Below are 25,934 nucleotides of genomic sequence, written 5' to 3' on the forward strand. Positions count from 1 at the left end.
ACTTGCTGTTGTAATTTCTGACTGTTGTAATTTTTTGTTGTAATCAAAAGGGAGCTCAATCCATTCCACAAAGACATCCCCACAACTTCCATGACTGTTAGTAAGAATTCTGGCTCTGCTTCTAGGGTAATCATTAAGCTGCACACATCTACACAGGGAGTCAGGGGACATAAGGAGCCTCCATACACCACTGTACAGGCTACGCACATCACCAGTGCCAACTGCTACTCCCATTCCCATGTGGTGGGCGACAAGTAGGCAGGCAAGCAAGCATGGGGCGTGTCCGGAGTCTTGGTTATGCCCATCACGAGAGCAGCCCATGCCCCAAACCCAGCGCAGAGAAGAAAGTGACTTGCACCAGCATTTTTTCTGGAGCAAATTGTTTCATAACTGGAACCAGGGGGCAGCAGGAACAAGAGGGTTACTCCGAATCACAGTCTGGTACGTGTCTGTCTCCTGGATTATAGGGTTACCATCCCGCCCTCTGAAAGCTTCCCTGCTTGACTCCACAGCCTAACTTGGTACTTCTGTTTTAAGGAGAAGTTGCTATCTCAGTTCTCCTAGAGGTGTCTAGCAAATCGTAAAATGGAACAGTGAGAAATGTGTTCCTCCTTTATGAACTCTGCCCAGTATCAAGCAGGAGAGACAGAGTTTTTATTATTTCAGTACACTGAATTTCAAGAACGTATCTGATGGAGATGCAAAATACATGGGACCTGTTTATGTTGACTCAGCAAAACAGTTTATTCACTAGGTTTTCTACTCATTAATTCATGATGGAGTCAAAATTATGGCTTTGCTATTTTGTGCTGAATTAAGCATCATGGTGAATTCAGAGCTAATATGTTTTTCCACTGGGTTAGTGGAGCGGATGGAATTCAGCAGATGGGGACTGGTTTAGAAGATTTTTATTTGGTGTGATTCTTCAGTTAATACTGGTCACAATTTAAAAAAATCAACGTTTGCTTACAGTTACAAGTCAGTGGTATCTAAGGTACCACTTTTATTTCCTATCCTAACTATAGGATGCCATTATGAGCTAACTGTGTAAATGTTGACATTTTAATGGCAACTAACACTGTACACAATGCTAGGTGAATCATTTACAATAAGTCATCTTGGGACTAACTTGCTGAAGTTTTAATTAAAATAAAACAGCACACTTTGGATAAATTACTATTAATTATTAGTCTACATATTTCTAAATAAAAATGAATTGCTGAAAGCCTATATCTGACTCTGTTTCATGTCATATGGAGTGTTGCATGTACTCAGGCTAGTTTATATAGGATAGCTTCAGGATAACAGTGGGTGCAACAGTATAAATCCTATTGTCTTTATTTTTTTACAGATGGATAATGAACGGAATTCCAATACCTCAAAGCAAAGATATTCTGGGAAAGTCCATCTTTGCATCGCCCGTTATAGGTAACATAAACAGCTGGGGGAAAAAAATATAATTCCAAAATTGTGGGGTTTTTTCACTTTTTTTTTTTTTTTTTTTGCAGATGTAATTAATGTCCAGGCCCCAGTCCTATTCAGACACGATCCTAAGTAAAGGGGGCGAATCACAGTGGGGTTCAGGGAAATAGACGGGATCCTAACCACACCCTACTTCCACAGCCTGGGCAAATGGTGTGTCCCACCCTCCATGCAAATGGGTTTGGCTGGTGAATTGGCATCCGCAAAGGCCCCTCCCACATTCATCCCCAAGTGGATGGAGCTCACCTATGCAAATACAAAGCACAGCTGTGTGGTTCACAGAGAGTGCAGGCTTTCTTGTGCAGGCTTTCCGCATCCTACACCCATGCTCTTGCACGGTGGAACCATGCAGTTTTTTTCATTGCCTTTTGGGTTGTACATGCCTATAGACAGATGGGGGTCAGGTTTGTACCCAGGTCATTTTCTGACCAGCTGGCCTGGGAAATGGAGGTCAGGGAAGAGCAAACAACATTTGTCAGAAGGGATCCTGCTAATCAGTGTCTTTCTCAGTGTATAAATAGCTTCAGATCAGTAAAGGGTAGTCTCAGAATGTAAATGATAACATTCTACGTTAATTCAGGCTCTGTGTCTGACCATTACAGAAAGGTTTTCAATAGAGACACAAGCCTAATCTTTTAGAAGTGCTTTCTCTGCTTCAGCTTCCTTCCTTCCTGAGGAGAGCAGTGTCACCCTGCACACAGGCTCTCGAGATGGCATGGGAGTTCTGGTGAAAGTGTGGCTTGTCTGCTGTCTGATCTGGGTGTGTTGAGCCTGCTGGCGCTCAGTTACTCCTGGGGGAATTCTGTCCCCCTGCGTGTGTGCAGAATTCATTTGCCCCGCAGATTTCTTTGCTTCCCCCCAAAAAATAACTTTCTGACAGGGAAGCAAAGGGAAGCCGCAAGAGTAGTCATGCACCAGCCCCTCCCCACCCCCAGCAACATGGGTGCGTTGTTTCAGGCACTGGGAGCAGCCAATGGAGTGGTAAATCACTGGGGAGGAAGATGCGCCAGCCAGTGTCTCCTACCCTGTACCAGGCTCACCTAGTCCTGGCTGGGCTGGGAAGGATGGGACTTCCTCTTCCTCTGTAAGGAACTGGGCTGGGAAGGATGGGCGAGTGGGGCCCTATGCGGAAATGACAAATGTGTCAACTTCCGGGGATGCCATCACTTCCGGGACTGACTATGCCGGCCCACGGGGCCCCCTAAAGCACAGGGGCCAGAGGGTCACATCGCCTAGGAGCCCTGTGGCTTGCTGGGGTGATTTAAAAGAGCCCTTGGGCAATTGCCCCCTTTCCCCCTCCCGCCCCCCATCCCAAGGGGTGGGCCTGGCAGCCAGGGCTGGGTGAGACTCACCCCCAGAAACCCCTCAGGCTGCAGGAAGCGTCGCACCTCCCTCCTCCCCCGCTTCCTGCCGCCATTGCTCCTTAGCCATGGTGGGGAGGGGTCACTATATGGGGAGTTGCTCCCCATCTGCCCAACCCCCTGTGCATCCAGACCCACCTCATACTCAGATTGCCCCACCAAACCTCACCCCCTGCACCCAACACCCCCCACACTGACCCCCCTGAACCCAAACCCACATCCTGACAAGCCTCACTCATCCTCTGCATCTGGAGCCCCCCTGCACCTAGGCCCCCCCCACTGAACCCCACATCCCTGCATCTGGATCTCACCGCTGCACCCAGAATGCCCCCACACTGACCCCCTTGACTCAAACCCACATTCCGACAAACCTCACCCTGCCTGGACCACCCTGACTAGCCCTCCTCACCCACACTCTCCACCAAGCCAGTACCCAGACTTGCACCCCACTAAGCCAGTACCTGGACCCCCCCGCTGAGCCCTTCACACCCAGATCCCCTGTGCTGAGCCCCACCACCTTCACCTAGACCCCCCTGCAGAGTCCCATTGTGTCTGCACCCAGAAACCCCCCCCCCATGAGCCCGTGTTCATCCAGATCGCCTTTGCACCCGGACCCCCACCCAGATTGCCCCACCCATCACCCCACATCTGGTTCTGCCTACACTAAGTCCCTCCATTCTGGATCCTGCTGTGCTGAGCCTGCCTGTCTACATCTAGTGTGATTGGCATGGAGGGGCAGGGCCTCGGGATGTTTCTGGGACAGCCCTGGTCCTTGCACTGTGTCAGGGTCAAGTGCCACTCCACCTCCGAGTCCCTGTCCGGCGGAGGAGGATACAGGGTTATCTCCTACCTCTGTGCAGTCAGTGGCCTGTGCTCCCCCCTGCCACGCTGGAGCCTCCACATTTATTTATTTATTGACAAATACAATTTGCAGAATTTTAAAATATTGTGTGCAGAATTTTAAATTTTTTGGCGCGGAATGCCATCGCGAGTGCCACTCCCTGATACCGCAAATCTCAGTAATCAAAATGTTTTAATACTCAATTTAAGTCTAAATTTCCCCAGAATGAACCTGGCTAACAAAGAGGAGGATTCATGCCAGTCCCAGTTCCAGTTCCATTACAGTGTAATATTCAGTGCACTGCAGAGTTTAGAGGAGACAGTTCAGAGCCCAGAGGAAGGCAGAGCCCATGCTGAGCTCAAATTAAACTCATTTTCTCTAGAGGAACATGATTTCATTTCTGCAACAAGTACTATAAAGCTCACCCAACTGAAGAAAGTTCCTAAACAAACCAGCATGAAACTAAAAGATTATTAATTGATTGATTAAATGCCTTATATATCAACTTTAAGTGGTTGCAGTCATACTTGAAGAGCCGGGAGAAAAAGAACAGATGAAGATTGCTTTCTTCGTAGGCTTTAAAAAAAAAAACAAGCCCAAACCTGTTGTTGTAGGTAACAGTGCAATTTCCATTTATGCTAGATTTAAAATAATGCACTTTCCATTGGCTTGTAACATCGGAGCAAGTCTAACATGGCATGCTCAACATAGCCAGAACATTTACGTTCAACTTCAACAATATTTTTTTAAAAAGAGAAAAGGAATGAACCAGAAAATTGTATCTGTTGTAAATGCCAAAAAAACCCAAACCCAACAACCCCCCTCTCCCCTGACAACATCTCCAAGTGCTAGAGAAGCAGCACAGTGTTGTGGTTAGAGCAGAGGAACTGGGAGTCAGGAGACCTAGAACCTGATCATGGTTCTGACACCTCCTCGCTGTTTGACTTTAGGCAGGCCCATAATCCCTTTGGCCCTCACATTCCTTATATGTATAAATGTGGGTGATGATACTTGCCTACCTCATCAGAGAGGGATTGAAAGGACTCTTCCATCAATGCATGTGAAATGCTTTCCTGATCCACAGATGGAAGGTGCGGAAGTCCAGCACATGGCCTATGCATCTCTTAAATCCCACCACCCTTTTTAGTGGACCTCTCTGCACAGGGGTGAATTTCAAATCCTGTGTGGAGTATTCTTATTATTATACAACTTTCTGTGTCTGTTAGTTGCTTCTCATTGATGACGTTTTTATTATAGATCAAATATTATTCTATTTTTCAAAAACTGATACATTAAATGATGCACTCCAGCTTATTTACAGTGCACAGAGATTATTTCAAGGTAATTAAACACACCCGTGAACTTAAATAAAGCAAAACTTAATAACTTAACAGCTGCGAAAGTATAATCAGTGTATGCTTCCCATGCAATTTCAGTGAGCAAGTAAACTCGTGTCTGTATTTTGCTACAAGCACCTCAAAATGTCTTCATTTCAAGAGCCAGGAGTCAGTGTGGTGCTCATGGAAATGTGCTGTTTAGCCTATGCCATTTTCCTGTGAGCAAAGTGCAAATAATGTTTATATTGCATTGGCAATGTTGGCTACAAAATAAGAGGGATTTGTCCAGGAAGTGTGAGAGAGAGAGGAAATCTTTTACATTTAAATTGGCTCACAAACCCGTCAGAGCAGCACCATAGGTGGTCAGAGTTTTCATTAAACATTAATGAGGTGAGAGTCATTAAATACAAAGGTTTCAGAGTAACAGCCGTGTTAGTCTGTATCCGCAAAAAGAAAAGGAGTACTTGTGGCACCTTAGAGACTAACCAATTTATTTGAGCATAAGCTTTCGTGAGCTGCAGCTCACTTCATCGGATGCATACTGTGGAAAGTGTAGAAGATCTTATTATATACACACAAAAAGCATGAAAAAATACCTCCTCCCACCCCACTCTCCTGCTGGTAATAGCTTATCTAAAGTGATCACTTTCTTTACAATGTGTATAGGAGCATATAGCATATATGATATAGCATATAGGAGAGTGATCACTTTAGATAAGCTATTACCAGCAGGAGAGTGGGGTGGGAGGAGGTATTTTTTCATGCTTTTTGTGTGTATATAATAAGATCTTCTACACTTTCCACAGTATGCATCCGATGAAGTGAGCTGCAGCTCACGAAAGCTTATGCTCAAATAAATTGGTTAGTCTCTAAGGTGCCATTAAATACAAATATTGGCATGAGGGTTTGTGGAAAATAAACAATAAATAGCATAAAGTAACTATGTGTGTATGCCCAAAACAGAGAGAGACAGACACATGCACACCAAAGCAGTTTGTTCGGACTGACTCTTGGGTTATGTCAGAGAGCAATTGCCTCTTTGAAGAGAACACACACACACACTGAGCTTTTTTAGGCTGGGGATAACTGTATTGCTGTGGCTACAGCCTTCAGCATATAGGCTTTCACTCTGGTTTTAATGCTTGAATTTGTTTTAAACAGATTTTCATTTTTGCCTTGTTCCCTTAAGACTGTCTGGGCAATCATTCCACCATCAGGCTGCCATGAATGTTAATAAGCTGTTTATGGGAAGGCAGCACTTCGAAACAGCGGACAAGAAGCTTTCTGTTTCCCTTTAGTTGTCACACTCTGCAACTTGGAGGGAGGGGGTTGTAAAATTCTATTCTCCGATATGGTGGTTATGTTCCCCATTTAAACACGAATTTATGCTGTGCTCTGCTGCTACAGTGTACAGTTCTCCTTCTAAAAGGCTTTGTTTTGCAGCACCATCTTGTTTTCTCCATGAGCAATAAGGCTACCCTAACAAATTGATGGTTATTTAGGAGTTGGTAGCAATAGTGCTAAACACAGACATTCATGGTATCTGCAAGGATTGAGTTCAGCTCCTCCTGCTGCAAAAGCAGAGCAGGGCTGGAAGGGGGCGGGGGCGGGGATATGATTTTTGTCATTTTATGTATGTACACAGATGCATACTGGGGAGGGGAGGGGTTGAGGCCTGATGCAAAGCCCCCTTTGAAAGATATCTGTCAACTTCAGTAGGCTTTGTATTGGACCCTTAATGTTCCCTTAATCCTGAAGTTCTGATGGATGCAAAGGTATAAACTGTTTGGTGGCCTACTAAGAGCACAAGAATTTCAAGGAATTATTACAAGCATGATTGTCCATCATGGATGTTCAGCATGATTTGCCAATTCATAATGTAGTGAAAATATCTGATAAATGCTTTATGCCTTCTAAAAGCTTTTCTCTAAGTTTGAGTCAGACTTTGCTATAATTGATTGCTTTATGGAGAAGAGTAATTCATGAAAATTAGCAGATCCTGATAGAGATGATTTAGAAAAAGACCCATATAAGGTTTTGTATAGTTGTTTTAAAATTCAGTAAAGACATAGGCTGGGATATTCAAAGGCGCCTAAAAGGGTTAGTTAGGTAAATTATTTGGAAAGAGATAAACAGTGAGGAGGCAAAGATTACAGATGATAAAAAACTACTCAAGGTAGTTAAATCCAAAGCAGACTGTGAAGAGTTACAAAGGGATCTCACAAAACTGGGCAACATACTGGCAGATGAAATTCAGTGTTGATAAATGCAGAGTAGTGCAAATTGGAAAACGTAATCCCAACCGTACATACAAAATGATGGGGTCTAAATTAGCTGTTACCACTCAAGAAAGAGATTGTGGAGAGTTCTCTGAAAACATCTGCTCAGTGTGCAGCGGCAGTCATAAAAGCTGACAGAATGTTAGGAACCATTAGGAAAGTAATAGATAAGAGAATAAATATCATAATGCCACTATATAAATCAATACTGTGTGCAGATCTGGTCACCTGATCTCAAAAAGAAGATATGTTAGAATTGGAAAAAGTACAGAGAAGGGCAACAAAAATGATAAGGGGGACGGGACAGCTTCCATAGGAGAAGAGATTAAAAAGACTGGGACTGGTCATCTTAGAAAAGAGACTAAGGAGAAGTATGACAGAGGTCTATAAAGTCATGAGTAGGATGGAGAAAGTGAATAAGGCAGAGTGTTATTTTCCCATTCACATAACACAAGAACCGGGGGTCACCTGATGAAATGAAATTAATAGGCAGCAGGTATAAAACAAACAAAATGGATCCCCATTGCTCTGGGTGTTCTTAGCTTCTGACTGCCAGATACTGAGGCTGGACAACAGGGGATGGATAGCTCGATAATTGCCCTGTTCTGTTTGTTACCTGTCTGGCATCTGGCGTTGGCCATTGTCAGAAGACAGGATACTGGCTGAGGTGGACCATTGGTCTGACCCAGTGTGGCCATTCTTATGTAAGCCCTATGGGGTAGGGACCCTCTTTTTCTTCTGTGTACACGTAGCACAATGGGGTCCTAATCCATGGCTAAGGCTCCTAGGTGCCATAGTAATACAAATAATAAATAACAATAATAATGTAATGTAAAGGGGACTCCACTCCTCTAGGCTCCCTGCCAAAATATGTATTTCAAAAGGTGAGGCAAGAAGATGGGACTCTACAGCTACTCTCATGTGCAGTTTTTAGAACTACATTCTGCTGTACGATTATTATTCAGTGGTGTGTGGGTTGTAACTCACTCAAAACACTCATTGCCTGAATGAAGTTTCCATCTATGCTTCACTGCAGTTACAACCCGTTTGATGGACCAAATGAAAATCCAGAAGCAGAGCTCCCCCTTACAGCAGGAAAATACCTCTATGTGTATGGAGACATGGATGAAGATGGCTTCTATGAAGGTTTTGTTTATATATATCTTCTTATTAGTTTATGTTGATTTGAAACAATGTAACTCCCATACTGATTAATCTACGACCAAAATCAATTGCTAAAGTCCCCCATCATCATCCCTTTAATTAAGAGAATTTACACACCAGCAAAGCAGCTCCTTCCACTTATAGCTAATTTATAAGACTCCGTGAACCATCAGCATTTCCTATTTGGCAAGATTTGTGCTGACAAGAAAGCTTAGTGAGATTTCAGTTTTTGCCTCAAAGATCCTTGACTCTCCTCAAGCTGTGAACGTTTGATTCCTCTAATCTATGTAGAAGTTCCTCTTGCTACACACTGATAAAAAGTCATCTTGGAATGAGGTGGCAAGTAGCCGTTTGATACGAATAGATTAACGACCCTTGAATACTGTTTACTTTTCATTCCCTTTCATTCTGAAGTTGCTCCCTGCAACATCGACTTCATATCTTATCTTTTCCACAGATGGCTGCTCTTCACTTAAGCTTATGTAGTCTTGAGCAGTGTGGCAGATATCAAACATCATTAGCACGCAATGACTTTTCTGAATTGACAACTTAAGCAATATGATAAAGGTTCTTGTGACCCAGTCTTGCAAAGCACTGGTGTGCATGCATAGCTTGGCTAAGATAAGTAGCCTCGTTGAGTATGTCTACACTGTAATTCCAGGTTTAGTAAAACTCAAGTTAGCAGACTCTGGGTTTGTTAACCTATGGCTTGAGCATCTACACTTATTTGTAACTCTAGTTAGAAATGGTTGAACCCTTAGTCCCAACCTGAGGCTCCAACATCTATACTGCGTTGTGTAGGCCTGAGTCCAACAACCCATATCCCAGACTTCCTTGTGCCCTCCCAAGATGTGGCTGCTCTAACCCTTTGTTTGTGGTGCAGTGTGGGAAAACTTGACTGTCCACCAACTCGACTGTCCAGAGGACAAAGAAAGTCAGCCCATAGGATTGTGGAATACTTTTGTTGGACTCCCAACCTACAGCCTATGAGAACAGTGGGGCTGCATCTAAACTGCAAAGCAATAGGGTTTGAACCCTGAGTCCTGGCTTGACTCAGGCTCAGGCCCATCACCCCCATGGGACCTGGGGTCTGAGCCCTGGGTTAGTGTGGTTTGTGTGTAGACAGAAGAGAGGTTAGGCTTGAGCCTTAGTTTGAACCCTGGGCTTACCTTGCGGTGTAGACATACTCATTGACTACAGTGGGATTGCATATCAGGAAAATTACATACGTGATTGTGTCCTGCAGAACTGGGGCCTTGGTTTCTTTTATTTTTGCTTCCCATGGGAAGGTATGTACGAGACAACACATGTTGATCCACTTTTTAACTTGCTTCCCTAATACCTACATTTAAGGCTGGGCATGTGTTTCGTGAACATTAACAATGATAAACCAGTTGATAAGTAATTTCATTATCTAAATATATCAACTTCATTTGTACCTCAAATAACCCAGTATTAGCTAGTGACAAAACAGATTATTTGGTGGCCTAAATGAAAACTATAGACTTTTGCTAATACACATTTTGAACTCAGAAAGACCCACCAATGTGCGGTATTTCACTAATGAAATCCAATTAGCAGTCGCTGAGACATGCTCGTATACAAATATGACTACACATGCAATCAGGGGTCCCCATTGAAATGAATCCTTGTGGTCAAGGCACTGGACTGGGACTCAGGAGACCTGGGTTCAATTTCTGGCTCTGCCACAGACTCCCTGGATGACTCAGGGTATGTCTCTTAGGCTCTCGGTGCCTTACTTACTCACCTCTAAAATAGGGACGATGATACAGTCTTTGTCTGTCTTGTCTATTTGGACTTTTAGCTCTTTTGGACAAGGATCGTCTCTTATTGTGTAATTCTACAATGCCTAGAGCTACGTGGCCCTGATCTCAGCTGAGGCCTCTCAGGGCTACTGAAAGACACACAATAATAAATTCAAAGCAACTTCACAATATGAGAGATCAAATAATCCTGTTCGTGTTGCTTGAATCCTGGGTTGTGTTGTATGCCTGAGATTCTCATGGACTTCAGTGAAAATGATTAGCACGTGGTTTAATTGCGTAACAGTAATGGAGTCTTTGTAATATGAAGGACACTGCTATTGAACCTTTGATGGGAGGTGCGGAGAGGCTATCTGCTTTAGTGTGCAGATTCCAGGCTGAGTGTATTTGGGGAATGGATATTAGCAGTATTCTACTGAGTTTTATAACCACTTGGAACTCTCAGCTGGATCAGTAACTCAGCAGAACAAAACAGTTGTTTTTCTTAAAGAATAATGTCTGTAGCAAGAGAGCAAAGTAAGTGAGCAAAAAGCAAAAGAAGCATAAACAGAAAACGCCCTATCTTTGGAGTTCAACGTAGTCGTTTGATTCCTGTCTGAGAAAGCAGACTTTCACAACCAGCCTCTTAAGGCACTTTTTCTGAGCCTCTCTGCCAGGGAAGGAGGACATCTGAGCTGCAGTTAACCCGTTGTTCACCAGGGACCTCTCTGTGCCTTGCAATGACCTGCAACGCAAAATATGGTTGCTTATACCTTTAAACGGGATTTTAATAGCAAAGCTTTGATTTAATTCATCTTCACCTAATAAAACTGATCTACAGTATTTCATATTATTTAATGTACTTCTTCAACCCAACACTACCAGAGGAGAGAGTCATCTAGAACAGCGCTACTCAAAGTGGTGGTCTGTGGACCAGTGCCGGTCCGTGAGCCATCGGCTGCTGGTCTGCGCACACATTGGAAAAAAAAATTGCCGGTCCCCCACATCAGATAGCTTGAGAAGCACTGCTCTAGAAGACAGCTTGGCCAGTAGTGTGAGAGGAGTGTTCTTTTGCAAATGATATTTGGGTTGTTCTTTCTCACCAGGTGAACTTCTAGATGGACAAAGAGGACTGGTCCCTTCAAACTTTGTGGATTTCGTTCAAGATAATGAGTCCCGTTTGTCAAGCACCGTAGGCAGCGAGCAGGATCAGAATGTTATCAACCATTCGGGTCATGCTTTGGAAGGAGATAGTCTACTGGAGCTCAATCCGCCGAGTCACATAGAGTCCAGTGTAATCAACAATGGCACGGGAACTCTTGATATGAACATTGATGAAATTGGAGAAGACATTGTGCCTTATCCTAGAAAAATCACCCTTATTAAACAACTAGCCAAAAGTGTTATTGTGGGCTGGGAGCCACCAGTAGTGCCACCTGGATGGGGAACCATTAATAGCTACAATGTCCTGGTCGACAAAGAAATACGGATGAATGTGTCCTTTGGAAGCAGAACTAAAGCTCTTATAGAAAAACTTAACACTGCTACTTGCACATACCGAATATCAATTCAGAGCATTACGAGCAGGGGTACCTCAGATGAGCTACTGTGCACTTTGTTAGTTGGGAAGGATGTAATTGTAGCACCCTCTCATCTTAAGGTGGACAACATAACCCAGATTTCCGCTGAGCTGTCCTGGCTTCCTACCAATAGTAACTACAGTCACGTGATCTTTCTGAATGAAGAAGAGTTCGACATTGTCAAGTCTGCTAGCTACAAGTACCAGTTTTTTAAATTGAAGCCCAACATGGCCTACAAGGTGAAGGTCATGGCAAAGCCCCATCAGATGCCCTGGCAGCTTCCTCTGGAGCAACGGGAAAAAAAGGAAGCCTTTGTGGAATTTTCTACATTGCCAGCAGGTTTGATATTTTTTTTCCTGTCCCTTAACTTTGCAATACAATTGCTCTAGAAATGCCAGGTGCACCAAGACTAGTCCAAATAAAACTCCTTTAGTGTTGAAGTTCTGAATCCTCCTCATGCACAAAAATAGTAATGTAAAGCATTCCTTCCCACTGTTGTATATTAATTAATAGTATAGACCATGATCCTGCCTTTGGAGCTGCCCATGTAGATTCAGTTGCAGCAAGGCCGTAGTTCGCCCTTGTTGTTAGAACACTGTGTGTACCATCACATATTTCTCAGTCTCAATGCACTGAAAAGTCAGCAGGTTTTATTAATAATGATCTAAAGTTGGTCTGATTCCACTGAACTTAATGGGTTTTAACTAATCTGTGATTTTAGAAAATGAAAATCAGACATTTATTAAGTAAATACATTTTGCACATCTTAAGTAACAAACAAGAGCTGAGTGGCTTGCAACAAAGCTCCTGAACCTTGGCATCTCACAGTGATAATCGCTTTTCTAATGAGATTTCTGTTATGTTACTAAAAATACTTCACTGCCAAGAGTGGTAAATTAGCATAATTGGAGTATGCCAAGTTGCATAATCCTGCAGTTATTTGTGCCATGACTTCTGTGAGGGATTGGAGGAGAAGTAAATACTAACTGATATTAAAGAGATCATCATTTTAAAAAAATGGATAACGTTTGAACTGTTTTCTGCACCTACGGCTCTGGTTCAGATTGGTACAAAGCTCCTAGTAATTGAAAAATACTTGTGATATTAGAATTACAGGGGTCTTGTCCATCAACATTTTCCTAACCCTAAGGCCTGTTTCTGCAACCCTTACATGAAGTAACAGTTGCTCACCTTAGTGGTTCCGCTAATTGAGCTTAACGGGCCCACAGTATTAAAATGTAGTAGACAATGTTTCATTTTATAGAAGCCTAGAAATTAGAGATGGAAAAATCCTTGTAGGGCATCTCTAGTTCATCCCTGTCCAGCTACTACACCATTGTCCACTCCTCTGTGTAGAGACTGAGGTGTTTCAGGAAGATACTCCTGCCAGATCATAAATTAGAGACAGCCAAGTTTATCATCATCATTGAGCCCATAAGTACTGTGTTCATTTATGCTGCACGTTCAGCGCCTGCACAGAATAACCTCCCTGGGTTTCTAAGTGATCGACCTATAGAAATGTGAATAGCTACCAATTTTAATGCCATTTTCTTTGCTTACAGTTAATAATATTTCTGTAGTGCTTTTCAGCCGTAGATCTGAAAGCACTTTACAAAGGTGGGTCAGTATCTTTATTCCCATAGGGAAAATTGAAGCACAGAGATGCTAACTGTTTTCCAAGATCATGCAGCTAGTCAGCAGAAGCACAGGGAGTAGAACTCAGCTCTCCTGATTCCCGTCTGGGGCCCTGTCCACAGGCACAACTTGAATTTTTAAAGCTAATAAATCTGACAGACTTTAAAAAGCCAGGGGTAGTTGGCTGTGTTATTCCATGTTGTGTTCGATTACCAACGTTTGAGCAACATTATCAAACTTGCCCCAGCAACTGAAGGAGACCAAGGAATGGTTCAGAAATGAAGCTGAAATGATGTAACACACAGTCACAGCATCAATTGTATGTGTGACGTGAGCAGCAGCACGATCCAGAGATCATTGCCAACAATATCTGAAAGAATTCAAACACCTCCCCAGTGAGGAACACCACTAACAAAGACAATAGCAACAATCCACCTGCACTGCAATGCAGTTGCTTTCCTTCGTTCATCTACCTACTAGAAGGAGCCATTTGCAAAGAGAGAACTCCTCATCTACTTAGACTTTCAGAGGACTGACTGCCTTAGATGCGGTTCAGAGGAGAGATGGACTACATGTGGCTCATGGTGAGTGAAATTTCAGTCCAATGGCATGTACTGTTCTGTGACTTGATTGACTGCCTGTTGTGATAAGATTTCCGCAAAGTAACTGGAGTCGATTCTGTCTTTCCCCCTCGGTTTACGTATAAGGAGACATGCAGGATAATAGCGGTGCCGGGTAGGCTGCCAGTAGGATTGTAACTCAACCGTTTTGAAAGTGCATTGGTTTATAACTTTGCACAAAAATATCCTCAGCTCAGGCATGAATTGTGTTGTAAGAAATGCAGCTTTAAATCATTTTGGTAGCTTGTAAAGAGTAACATAAAAGACGGCTTGGACTCTTTGGTCACTTCCACAAACACTGGACTTGATTTCCCACCTCCCAACCTTCCTGCGGGGGGTGTATTATGCACACCCGTACGCTCACAGGGACAGCTGTGCTGGAGTGTGCATTTATTGCTGTGGGAGGGCAGGTGGCAGCGTTGTCTGTGCCTTGTGCAGGAGGGGAGAGGGACTGGCAGATGTAAACTCTACTGCACTGCCTTTTATATTGTGTGGTGCACAGCCTGGGGCGGGGAGGCTAACAGGAGGTGCAAGGTGGAGCTAGGGGCTGTTCGGGCAGGGTATGCAGCAGGGAGAATGAACAGTGTCCCCCCAGTACTCGGTGGACGGGGGACGACAACCCAGTCTTGCCCATCCTAGATGCTGCTCTTCACCTCTTTCCCTCTCTGACTGCTGGGGACTCCCTGCTGGCTCTCCCTGCTGCTGCCCTGCCCTGGCCCGGACACCTGGCCAGCTGCAGCCTCATGTCATTTAAACCCTCCCGAGCCCATGGGAGTGAGTGGCTCTGGGCAGGAGGAATAGAGGCTGCAGAGTCCAGCCCCAGTCCGTTCCATGCTGCTGTGCCATGGGCTTCTCCGGGGATGGAGCCAGCTGGGTCCTCTCACCTCCTTGGGAGTGAGCTGTCAGCTCCCCTTGCTGAGCCAGTTTGTGCCCCAGACGGGTTGGTTATGCAACTCCCATGGAGAGGGCGGGTGCAGCAAAAAAAGCTGAGGAACCTCTGCTCTACAGGAGCCAGCAGAGGCTGCCCAGGTGATGCTCTGAATTAGTACATCTGGATGCTGTGGCCCCTGCCTGGCTGACTATCATAGTGAGTTACATACTATGGACCATATCATGGCATCATACTGGCATAGGATTTCGGCTTGTAAGTGTGTGGCATCATCCAACCCTTCTCTGCGCAGGTGTGTAAATTCCAATGACATTACTGGTGGTAACACAGACATACTTTCCCAAGGGGGAATTGTTACCTCTGTATGTGGTGCATTGCAAGCTCTATTAGCAGAGAAATAGTTTCAGGTTCAACTCTGAATTGTTTTGCTTTGTGAGTTCAAGTCACTCTCTCAACATTATCTGTATTTCATATGCTGAACATAAACAGAAGAAAGTTCTGCTTAATAGTATAGGTCCAAATCCCGAGGGCCTTCCTTGGCTTTTACTTTGTCTTACTAAGGCAAATTTCTGTTGAAGTGTAGGAATTTGCCTGAGAGCTGATCTATCTTGAAAATTGACAGCGGCGTAGCTATTCCTCCGAATCCACACCCCTGAGAGACACAGCTATACTGACCTAAGCCCTGGTGTAGACAGCGCTAGGTCAACGGAAGAATTCTTCCATTGACCTAGCTACCGACTCTGAGGGAGGTGGATTAACTATAGCAACAGCAGAACCCCTCCCGTTGCTGCAGTGAGAGTCTATGCTACAGCAGTGCTGCAGGCGTGGTTCTGTAGCGATTTAAGTGTACACATACCCTAAGTAAGGATGGGGTCAGAATGAAGGATCTGAGGAGATTTAGCCCACAGATATCCCCATACCATTTTCTCTACAGCAGTAACTGAGTACAGTCCATTTCTTTAGCAATCTGAAGTGTTCCCATTATTTCTCTTTTCATCATAAAGACCAATGAAAGAAGAGAAGGTAGCTTGACCGTTCACCCACAAAACACAGCAAGGAAGAGGACTGTATACATTGAAGAGACCCACTTAGAGACAACTTCCCAGTCCCAAATGCTATACAAAGCTAGCCAAATAAGCATGCTGTGATGGTGCCTATGATTATGGTACTTTCAACAACCAAGGAGAGTAAATTGCAGCAAGGGGAAGAAACTTGGCATGTGACACTTAGGGCTGTGTGGAATAATTGTATCAAAATAGAAAATGTCAGAATGGAAGGTTTGTGCATTTTATCCTAATGTCCAGTTTTGCTTTAAAAAGCCCCAGATGTGTTTGAAATTATATGGACTGTATGTAGCTCACTGGACCTGATCCTACATGGCATCAGTTGAAGTCATTGAATGGGAATCGGATAAGGCCAGTTAGTGGCTAGGGGGCCTCATCAGTATTTACCAACCCTTCCGCACCTGAGAGACATCCCTGGTGAAAATGATCACCAAATTTCACTGTACTCAGTGCTGATGACACTACGTGTCCGGCTCTAAGCCCGTGTAGCTCTTTGTCTCCCCTTAGTGGCTAGATCATGTAAAGTGGTTTCAGGCAGCTACTGCATAGGAGCTAACAGGCAGCAAAAACTCATGCTTTGAGATCCAGGTGCCCCAGGGTCAGTCGCAGCAGATGACCCAACCAGGGGCATTTGTTGCAAATCCATGTCAGTTTCTGATTGTTTCACAGTGAAGTAAAATTGCCCATGATGAACAGCTAACAGTTTGGTTCTTGAATTTCAGCATTATAGATATTGAAACAAAGGGAGAGATCTCTGTGAAATAAGGGACAGAAATAGAAGTTAAAATTACAGCATGTTCCATGTTTTTCTCTTGCAGGTATTACCAGCAGTAAGCAACCATGTTTCCCTGCTTCTAAACCCCAGGTAAAAGGAGGAGAAAGCGAACATGGATGGAAAGAAAGTCAGATGTCTTAATAGGGCTGTTCTTACCATCTTATATGTACTGATTTACTCTGTGACCCTGGACTGTTCCCCCACCTAAACCACAACCTTATGATCTATAGTGTTAAGGAACGTATTTCAAAGATTATTTTAAAAGATGCTGAGAAAGTAATAAAGATAGTTTGTCTGAATGGCACATTGTTATTGTGCTACTTTGAGGAAAGATACATATGTGTGAGTAGGTGTCCCAGGGTCTAGTGCTGCCATAGCGAATGTCAGTTTTAATAGACAGTGCAGAGTGAACCACAGCATAAATGGCCACAGGCAGCTGTTAACTTTCATGCTGGCATTTTCCAAAGGGCTTCAAAGGTGCCTACTGGTGAATAGATGGTGTTACTTTCTTGGAAGGTTGGAAAGCCTCACGCTCTCCTGCCCTGATCAGTAGTGTGTACCCTCTCAAGGGAAAACCACTTGTACGGGATAATAGTGGTCATTACAGCTGATCACAGATGATGCAACAAGAAACTTTCTGGAAACTAAAAAGGGGAAAAAAATGTGCTATGTGAATTCTTAGCAAGCTGAACAAGGCAACCAGCCACGTTCCAGAGCAGCAGAGGGCAACTGCCTTCAAATACAGGACCAAGAGAGGCTGCCCCTCACTGATTCCGGTCATAGCACAAAAAGTCATATGCTTGCATGGTTAATGCTTGAAAATACACATCCTCTTTATCTGGTCAACAGCTTTTTAAGTGACTCTTTAGTGCTGCAAAGGTTGGTCTTTAGTTCTTGGTCCAGCGGAGCACTTAAGCATGTGCTTAAATTTAAACACTGATTGGTCCTTTGCTCCCTCCCCTCCTTTAATTTAAACCTTTGGCGGATCTTTTGGAGCCTCTTGCTCTTCTTGCTCCACTTTAGCTGCCTGCCCCACCTTCCCTCCATGTCATCTAGTATAGGAACTTTGTTTTTAGGAAAAAGAAAAGGAATACTAGTGGCACCTTGGAGACTAACCAATACAGACTAACACGGCTGCTACTCTGAAACCTGTGTTTTTAGGATATCTGGTCTGACCAATCACCAATTTTAGGTTCAAGAAGGAGTTTTCCATTGGGGCCAAATTGGCAGCGGTCTGGTGGGTTTTTTCACCTGTCAGCTTCTAGGAGGCACAGTTAGATTAAATAGGAGTAGGATTTAGGCATTAGTCATTTGTGTTAGTTAATGTTTAGTTCATCGCAACTTGCAGCCACTGTCCAGTGCGGATGAAAGGCGAAAGGGCCAGTTCCCAGAACTAAAACACATGGAATTTTGTTGGTGGACCTTGAGCCTGTGGGAGAGGAGAGACCTGAAATCTTCACAGACGAAGGTCCCTCTTTGGTACCCTCTGTCTCTCTAGCAGGGCAAAGGGTGAGAGGATTCAGAAAAGTAACCTTAATCATCAAGGTAGGCTCAGGAGAGTCTATCCTGAGTTATGGGTTATATGATGGGACTGTAACTCCTGTAACTCCTGCACTGGACTCAGTTAAATGCCTGGTATATGAGAGTTTGAGGAAATGAGGCAGCTAGCACTCCTTCTCAGTGTTATCTTAATAAACTTATGATCTGCTGCTTTAACCCATGCCTCACTCAACGGCATGTCCTGATCAGTAAACACCTGCCACAAATATTTGTGTATCACCCATATGTATTTTATATCATTCCATTGTTTCTTCTCCTCTCACACCCTAGTGCCTTTGTTTAGTTAAGCTCTTTGAAAGTGTTGATGTTACGTTAAAATAAATAAAAGTATGCTCATCATTGTCCCTTAAAATGAATTGCCACTGTGCTTTGATGCTGATAATGGAACTGCTCAGTGACAAATGTTCCCAGGGAAAACCGCTCTTAATTTTAGCAATGAATTTGTTATTAGCGTAATCAGTCATTCACATGAAATTAGGTACAGTATAAAAACTCAAGAAACCAGCTTCTGAAGATATTACAATGCGGTGCATATACTTTAATAGCTGTGTGACATGGCTAAGCATAATTAACAATTGGTTTTATCAGGGCACTAGCTGAATTGTTTTGGATTGACAAACTCCCATATAGGCAGAAGTTGCACACATTGCCTTGTGCTAAATTCAGCCACTGTTAAGGCTTTGATTCTTCATGTAGTTTGATCAAAACTTCAGGAGGCAGTTCATTGGTTTTAAAAAATAGCACTATTTTCATCCCTTTTAGCAGGTATTATTGGGAATTCAATTAGCGGCTAAAGAAAGTTGCCATTTAATTCACAGAGAAGGACAAAATTCTGAATGAGATTGGAGTGGTTGGGGGAGAGGGAAACAAGACCAAGAAAATATCCATGATAGCGAAGATGTCCAGAGATGGACAGTGGAAAACAATTTGAGATTTGGAAAGATGTCCACGTGAGAAGAGATTGAAAGGATTGGGACTGTTTAATCTACAGAGGAGATGGTTAAGAGGTGACATGATAGAAGTATCCAGAATGATGATTGATATAGAGGAGATAAATTGGACATTTCTATCTACCCTTTCTTTTAATACAAGAACAGGAGGTAGCCCATGAAACTGAAAGGTTATTTAAAACAAACAAAAGGAAATAATTGTGTTGCTTTGGGATTATTATTGTTTTTATACACAACACGTAACCAGCTGACTCGCTGACACTAAGGCTGACATAAAGTCCTTTTAGCTGGACTTTAAAAGGAATTAGACATTTGTATGAGGACTCGTACACAAACACACATGATGCAGCATAAGCTAGCCACTTGCTGCCTTGAACTAGGGAGAAATACCTGCTATGGGAATCGAGGATATTTTGTTTCCTGTGCTTCTCACCTTCTCCCTTTGCAAAGATCTTGAAAAAGTATTGATGTAACTGATTTTTCTATTTTGACAAGAGGGTCAAACTGTAGCATAAACTGTAATGGAACTAAAAAGAGAACTGCAAAAATAATGCAACAGTTTTAAATCGGAGATAAATCAAGATGCTTATTCAGTAAGTTTCTGACGTTACTGCAAGTGTCATGCAGTTTCCCTGATCATCCACATTAATACCAGTGAAGCATTCCTGATGATCCACTAGCACTTCCATAACCATGGAAAATATCCCTTTTAGTTTATGCACTTGCTGGCAAGATGGATTGGTGCTAGAATAAGGAGATGCATCCTATCATCCCGCTACAGTCGGGAACCCCATTGCTTCAAATCCCCTTCTGCTATTTCCTGCCAACTGTCAAGAGTCACACTTGTGTGCAACAGAAGATGCTTGCTGGCCTTGCACATTTGAATGACAACGGTTCCCACTGTGGATTTTCAAACTGCTGACCGATAGACATCCAGCGTGATCACCGCTTGCTTTTCCACTGTCAATGCAGCTCTCTTTCTGGTGTCTCTGCGCTGGAGGGCTGGGGCAAGTTTGGCACACAGCTCCAGGAATTCGGCCTTTCACATCTGAAAGTACTGCAACCTCTGCTCATCATCTCAAATCTGCATTATCATGTGATCCCATCACTCAGTGCTCATTTCTTGGACCCAGAAGTGCCTGTCCACTATGTGGAGTTAATCTGTGGATGCCTCCAACAACATGATACGTTTATTCGCTGTCTCCATCATCCATTCCTTGTCCTCTGGCATCTCGTCTTCGTCATCAGATCACCAGTTGTAGTGGTAGTTGTTGAAGCAGATACAGGGGTATCATGTGCAAGCTGCCAAGTGCATGGGCTCAAGCGACAGTCATGCAGCTGCTGACTTTTGGAAGCTGACAGAGCATCAGATTCCCACGCTTCGTAGTGTAGACACAGCCACAGGAGGCAGGCTTAACTTTAAGCATGAGAGCAATCCTTTTGACGTCTGGGATTACAGACATGCTAAAGTGAGCCAGGGGTTCAAGTACTTTGCTGAATCAGGGCCATGGAAAAATTCAAACGTGTAACCTACTGTAATCTGGTCTTGATGTCTGTTACCCGCCACGTGAGCCTGTCAATTTTAAAAGTTGCTCACCCAACGACTCCTCCACACCACTGATCGATTTGGCTGACTCATTCCCACCAGTGTGATGGAGCCAGTTTAATGTGTGTGTGTGTGTGTGGGGGGGCTCTGACACACTGAGGTGGTGACTAACTGCCTGATTTTCATGTGCTGGGTACCCCCATTTCATACAAACTTCTTGTGGAGTTTTAAGTGCACCTCTTAAAAGCAGGCCCTGGAGGTGTAAATTCTGTGGTGTTTGTATTAGGGCCTGTGAGGTTATTAAATATACTTAGCCGAGAGGACACTCATTATAAACCACATATTCCTCAGCCTTTGGCAAACACAGCGATTGTGATTATACTTACAATTAAAGACAAAGCCCTACAAAGTGCTTATGTAAAACGCAGGTTTCATGACTGACTGCCGCCCGCATGGAGCTATGAATTAGTACAAGTCTCAAGAGGTTCTTTGGGTTGTGATGGACTGACGTGAAAACTGAACAGCTCTCCTTTGCCTTACTGGCTGAGCCGTAAGGAATTGACTTGCACTGGAGAAGCTGAAATAGCCACCGCATCTTTCAGTGTAAAAATTTCCTGTCCCCCTCTCCTCTCCTCAGCTGTGGTTTCCCGCGAACTGGAAGGTTGGCTTGCATGTGAACTTTGCTCACGGAAGCACTACAAGCAAGCACCGTTGTAGTCAGAGAACCACCTTGCTAACCAAAAACACAGGAGAAAAGACACAGCATGGATCACGCCATATTTATTTTTAAGGGGGGGGGGGGAGTGCGCTAAGAGGCTGTTTAGTTGTCTCTGACCGTACCTAAGTAAAGCCCCCTTTTGCCTATAATGGCCTGAACTGTAACGAAATGGCTACAGTGTGTACTGATGCCCTCTAGACAGAACTTGGTAACATCGATGGCCCTATTGGCTTCTTGCCAGCTTCCCAAGACCCATGTTTTACCTAGTTTACAGCTTCATCATTTTCTTTTCTCTGAAAATGAGTGCACACAGGAACGACATGTGTTGGTTCTGGTGTTGCCCTTGATAGAGGAATTGAAATTGGTTGTGCTAAGTTCTATGGCGAGAAAATTTGCAACTGCTCAGCTGTGTCCTCCACCAGCAATTCCAGAAAGCTTTGCAAGCTTTTTAATGTGATAAACTTACCAGGATTTGACAGTTAAATTAACACAACGGGCTTTATGAAATATACATGAACTAATAATCTCCAAGATATTTTTACTTTGGGTTTCCAGCCAACACGGGGCTATTTATAGTAGGTTCAGTAATGTGTTTTAATTAGGGATGTACTGAACATGCTAGTAGGTTAATGTACTTTAAATGCCTTAAAAGGCTGAGTTTTGGTTTAATTTTTTTTTCCAGTGCAGAGTGGAGGCTTTGAGCCTAATTCTCATGTACACTATGAGAACAGGATTCAGCCTGCCCCTTTCATCCCTCTGGCCCCTCCAATACACAGCCTTTCACAAGGCGCAGTTATAGTCTATCCCCAGCCATGGTCCATCCCATCCTTTATAAAGCCATAGCCCCATGTCCTTGGATTTGGCTGGCATTCTGTGTGTCTCTTGACACAAGCTTTCTTCTGGACTTCTGCATTCACCGTTTTTATTTTTTTCTTTACAAATGAAACCACGATTGTGTCCAAAATGGCAGGTAATATGAAAAGTTATTCTCTGCATAATAAAAATGACAGTAAGTAGCCCATATATTATTTTTAAAATGGAGCTGTATTCTGTAAGGCATATTACTCAAGGAATTTCTGCAGGCAAAGGACTCCCATGTTGTGTTTTTCTCAGCAAGAAGCAATCTGATACAGTGCATGGTGCTTCTGAATTTCATGCAATAGCTGGTTTGAAATGTTTTCCTGTCCTCCGCCCTCACAGCCCTCCCACAATACCCACTAAGCGGAAAAGAAATCAGTAATATTTGCAGTAAGATGGTGTCTAATATAGGCACTATTCCAGCCCTTCCTTGCAGCAGCCTTCCAGGTATCACTGATGCAGAACAAAGGGCATGTGATTATGTACAGTAGAACCTCAGAGTTAAGAATAACAGAGTTATGAACTAACCGGTCAACCACACACCTCATTTAGAACTGGAAATACGCAATCAGGCAGCAGCAAAGACCAAATATAAATAAATAAATAAAAAAGCAAGTACAGTACAGTGTTAAACATAAACTGCTAAAGAAAAGGGAAAGCAACATTTTTCTTCTGCATAGTAAAGTTTCAAAGCTTTATTAAGTCAATATTCAGTTGTAAACTTTTGAAAGAACAACCATAATGTTTTGTTCGGAGTTACGAACATTTCGGAGTTACGAACAACCCCCATTCTCGAGGTGTTCATAATGCTGAGGTTCTTCTGTACCACAAACACCAGTGTAAATCACCTAGGCGAGTTGTTTCTGCTGGTAATTAAATGAACACCAGTTTACTGCTGATATTGCAAAGGGTAAGGTGGGGAGGGATGAGGAAACAGCTGTGTATCAGCCTCACTGGTTCAGAGCACTGCTGAAATGGGTCTGTTTTGCTGTAATTTTGTTGTATTTAGCAAGTATCTCAAGAAAATTCTGGTCTGCAGGGAGCCTGGTTCATTTCCTACCACCACCTCCTCCTCTTCATGTGCGTCTTCTACTGGTGGTGCTTTGAAATTCAAAATCAGCTCCCAGCACGCAGTGTTCTGTACTGATCTGTGTTTCAAAGGCATGGCCCGAGGTAGTCTGTAGCCAGTCATAACAGGTTTCCATACACACTAATGCCTCTCCTTGCCAACTTCTCCCACCACCTTTAATATTTACCTCTCCCCACATTCAGAAGAATTGAAGCATTTGTACAAGAGCTAGGGGAAAAGGTAAGTACATGAGCAAAAACAATGTATTTCCCTTTCCATTTTGTGATTAAAACAACCGAGAGGGAGCAGAGTCTGGTCTAGGTTCACATTCGTGGCTCCATGACTAACCTGCTCTGGGATCTTGAGTAAGTCACATCACATCTCGGTGCTTTAGTTTTCCCTTCTACAAAATGGGGCTAGTGATACTTAGCTCTCCTTTGTTAAAGTGCTTTGAGAATCATGGACCCAAATTAAAAGTGATGGATTTGACCCATATATTTTCCTAATCATTATCAAAAAAAGCAAGGAAAGCCTGTCTGGCTAATGAACTCAATACAAACCTTTCCCACCGTTCAAGGTGTGAGGACAGTTAGCCCTGTTATGTATGAAAATATATCATCCCTATATGCAGAGAGGGTGATAAAAAATCCGCAGTCCTCAAGATTCACAGCAGACCTTGAAGTGGTCTGTCTATTTTAAAGCATGAAACCTAAAAGAATTGAATGGTAAACAAGGCTTTTGTTCTCCTAGGTCCTCCAGCTCCACCTCAAGATATTACCATACAGGCTGGGTCCACACCAGCCACTATACAGGTGTCCTGGAAACCACCAACCCTTACATGCACAGGGACCTCCAATGGAGCAAATGTTACTGGCTATGGTGTTTATGCAAAAGGCCAAAGGGTAAGCTTTCTTTTGCTTGTTACAGTGATCAGCAGCTATAGGTGTGCAGATAGATTACCAGGTAAAGGCAGCAGTTCAAGGTTTGCTGAGTTGTTCTGGGTTTCACTGCAGCTATTTTGTCACTTCATTATTTGCCTGGTTTGTAAGTTAGCTGTGGAGTTCCTGAATGTAAACTCATCAGGAAGACATAGCTGTTCAGACATGCCTAGTGGAAGTGTTACAGCTGATTGGTGCGAATCGATACAGACCTGCGGTGCTGATTATTGCAGCCAATGGGCAACACTTTGCAAGAGCATAGGAAGCCTTTCAAGGTGACTATGGGAGGAAATGTCTTTTCACACTTTTAAGTTGCTTGTTTATGTATTCAGGTGGCAGAGGTGATCTTTCCAACAGCAGAGAACACCTTCGTGGAGCTAATGAAAATACGAAATGTAGAAGCTAAGGAAGTTACCGTGAGAACACTTTCTGCACAAGGGGAATCTGAGGACTCTTGTGTTGCTGCCATTCCACCTGACCTATTGGTGCCTCCAATCCCTCACCCTCGAACAGCTCCCAAATCGAAGCCATTAGCAAGTGCCGGGGCCCCAGATACCAAAGATGAACATTTAAGTCCACATTTAAAAATGGATGAGTCATGGGAGCAGACTCGTTCAGCATCCCCCATTCATGGACACACATTGGAGCCTCCTGCCCCCAACTTTCAAAGCCCGCTTCAAGGAAGGAGGTCTCCCTCGCCTAATCGAATACTCCCTCAGCCGCAAGGCACACCCATCCCCAACACTGTTGCTAAAGCCATGGCGAGAGAAGCTGCCCAGCGGGTTGCAGAGAACAACAGGGTAAGGCAAGCTCTTTCTTACACCCTGTCATATAGAGTGGCTTGGTTGCAAATCATTTAGTTTTAAAAAGTAGATCACCTTTTATATTAAAGTTCCATTTATAAATACTTTATAAAGGGTTAATAACTGATTAATAAAAAGTCAATCAATTGTTATAGAGTCCATTAGGTCTGTAGGTTATTTATAACTATGTCTAATAACAATCTATAACTGTTTCTACTGATGTGCTTACAAGCACCTAGAACATCATATCTGTACATGGAATCTTATGTGAATGAAATCTATTAAATCTAAAGCTTGCATAATTGATTAAACCTTTTATAAACCAGTTATAAATTCAACACTAATATAAACCGTGACCAAAATCTACTCCCAGATGTTTGAGTGGATACTCTGACCATAAAGCACAGAGATATTGTAATGTGCTATCCTTTGATCTCTTGCTGATAACCCCAACGATTCTTAAAAATGGAAATATATTTTTAAAAAATCTGGTTTATTTTTGGCCAATTAAGTTCAACATTTGGCTCCCCACACCATGTCACTTGGGCTTCTTATCTCAGTTAAAACAGTCAATAACAAAATACTAAGCCTTCAGCCTCAAGGCTTGTGAACAGAGCCACCTGATCTGTAACAAGAAAAATCTCTGTGAAAGTTTGACCAACAAAGAGCTGTTATACATTAAGCCCCTGGAGCTCACTTATG

At 43.4% G+C, this 25,934-nt stretch overlaps 1 protein-coding gene across 20 annotated transcripts in view; it reads left to right on the forward strand.

The window, feature by feature from the left end:
• RIMBP2 (RIMS binding protein 2) overlaps window positions 1–25,934 on the forward strand; it is a 289,653-nt gene that overhangs the window by 225,115 nt on the left and 38,604 nt on the right. For all 20 annotated transcript variants that reach the window (XM_075120006.1, XM_075120005.1, XM_075120007.1 and 17 more), the window contains 5 exons: window positions 1,352–1,428; window positions 8,337–8,446; window positions 11,334–12,146; window positions 24,242–24,393; window positions 24,762–25,229. In XM_075120006.1, coding sequence (XP_074976107.1) covers window positions 1,352–1,428; window positions 8,337–8,446; window positions 11,334–12,146; window positions 24,242–24,393; window positions 24,762–25,229 — 1,620 coding nt within the window. The remainder of the gene's footprint in view (window positions 1–1,351; window positions 1,429–8,336; window positions 8,447–11,333; window positions 12,147–24,241; window positions 24,394–24,761; window positions 25,230–25,934) is intronic.

Source organism: Caretta caretta, chromosome 15 (assembly GCF_965140235.1).
Source record: "Caretta caretta isolate rCarCar2 chromosome 15, rCarCar1.hap1, whole genome shotgun sequence".
In the NCBI taxonomy this organism is placed as follows: domain Eukaryota; kingdom Metazoa; phylum Chordata; order Testudines; family Cheloniidae; genus Caretta; species Caretta caretta.